Source organism: Chenopodium album, chromosome 9 (assembly GCF_948465745.1).
Source record: "Chenopodium album chromosome 9, dcCheAlbu1.1, whole genome shotgun sequence".
In the NCBI taxonomy this organism is placed as follows: domain Eukaryota; kingdom Viridiplantae; phylum Streptophyta; class Magnoliopsida; order Caryophyllales; family Amaranthaceae; genus Chenopodium; species Chenopodium album.
This window is the reverse complement of record NC_137842.1, coordinates 44,825,245-44,827,143: the sequence shown is the minus strand read 5'-3', so window position 1 is coordinate 44,827,143 and position 1,899 is coordinate 44,825,245. Positions and strand designations below refer to the sequence as shown.

The 1,899-nt window shown below is 37.8% G+C and overlaps 1 protein-coding gene across 1 annotated transcript; it reads left to right on the top strand.

The window, feature by feature from the left end:
* Positions 1–538: 538 nt before the first annotated feature.
* LOC145559790 (fasciclin-like arabinogalactan protein 9) lies at positions 539–1,556 on the top strand. The gene has a single exon (XM_081621094.1). It carries the CDS (start codon positions 639–641, stop codon positions 1,404–1,406), a length of 768 nt encoding a protein of 255 aa, XP_081477220.1. The 5' UTR covers positions 539–638; the 3' UTR covers positions 1,407–1,556.
* The last annotated feature ends 343 nt before the right edge of the window (positions 1,557–1,899 follow it).

Below are 1,899 nucleotides of genomic sequence, written 5' to 3'. Positions count from 1 at the left end.
TTTATTTTTTATTCTTTTATAATACTTGGGGCCTGTTCACATTTACTTAATTTCAGTTCAGTTCAGCTCTAATCAGTTCAGTTCAGTTCAACTCTAATTAATTCAGTTCAGTTCAGTTCAGTTCCAATCAGTTCATTGCAGTTCAGTTCAGTTCAGTTCAGCTCTTAATTTTCCTCTCTCATAAAATATTCATTTCAGCTTAATTCAGTTAAGTTCAGCTCAGCTCCAATCAGTTCAGTTCAGTTCACTTCAGCTCAGTTCAGTAAATATGTACAGAACCTTAGTTGAAGATAATAATACTTATATTATTATAAATGTATTAAAAACTGTATTAGAAAGCAAAGAAGACAAAAGAATATAAAATGAAGAGAGTATAATTGTTAGTTATATTTTTTTGGCAGAACACATTTGTAGTTGTTAGCACATTGTAGTCCAAAGATATTTATTCTATCTTGGCCAACCCTCTTGATTTTATTTAATAAATATTTTATTTTTATTTTTGTTAAAGGTTGGATAGCATAATACAGCCAGCTCATTCCACCCCTACACAAATTCGTACCATAAATCTCTCCTCTCATTCACTAAACTCAACAAACAACAACATTCACATACAGTGGTTGAACACACACTCTCAAAAAATGGCCTTCTCCCTTAGACTCTCCCTAGTTGTCCTAGTTGCCGCACTCGCCTGCGGCTACTGTATGGCTCAGTCCTCAGCGGCCCCTAGCCCTGCGCCAGCGGGCCCTGTAAACCTAACAGCCATCCTAGAGAAGGCAGGCCAATACACAACCTTCATGCGCCTTCTAGCGTCCACCCAGGTTGGCAACCAGATTGCCAACCAGGTGAACACTTCCACTGAAGGCATGACCGTCTTCGCACCCACTGACAACGCATTCCAAAACCTTAAAGCAGGTACAATCAACAATCTTTCAGATCAGGATCAAGTGAAACTTGTTCTCAATCATGTCCTCCCGAAGTTTAACAGCTTTGACAACTTTGAGACCATCAGTAACCCTGTTAGAACCCAAGCCACCGGCGATGACGGCGAAGCTTTTACTCTTGAGATTGTCTCCGTTGGTAACAGACAGGTTAATGTGTCCTCCGGGAAAGTTACGACTCAGTTGAACAATGCCTTGAGGGAGAAGTTTCCTCTGGCTGTTTATCAGGTTGATAAGGTGTTGTTGCCCCCAGCATTGTTCGAAGCGAAGTCTCCTAAGAGCTCTCCAGTTGGCTCAGCAACAAAATCGAAGTCCGGTGACTCGAAGTCGGATGGCAAAGCTGCAGAAGGTCCTGCAACTGATTCTGCTGATGCTGAAGCCAAGGATAATGGTGGTTATGGTTTGAAGAGTATGGGAATGGGATTTGTTGCTGTGGTTGGAATTTTTACCACTGGTTTCCTTTTCTAAGGGATATAGAAGAGTACTTTTTATGATGTTTGATCAAATTGTATTTAAAAATTCATTTTTTTTGTTTTTGTTTGTGTTACTCGGAAGAACGTTTGATTTAATTTATTGTTCATTCATACAAAAAAATGGAAATAATTCCAATGGATTTTTATTTTTCTCCATATTAATATTCTTCATCTTAGTAATTAACTTGCTTAAATTATTAAGTAGTAATTGGTATACCGGTAAGGATTGTATGTCACAACAAAGAATTTGTGAGAACAATGCCCAATACAAAAGTTAGTGTAGAGATTCTCTTATCTTTCGTCCCCACTCTCTAAGGGCCTTGCCCATTCACTCATAAAAATTAAAACGAGCTTAAATCATCATTGAATTACAAGATATGGTTTAGTTTAACTTAGTAGCTTACAAACTTTTATACAAGTGGATTTAACAATTACCAAATCAAAGTTGTTAGCGGATGATCTTTTAAATAGGGTAAACCTATTTGCTA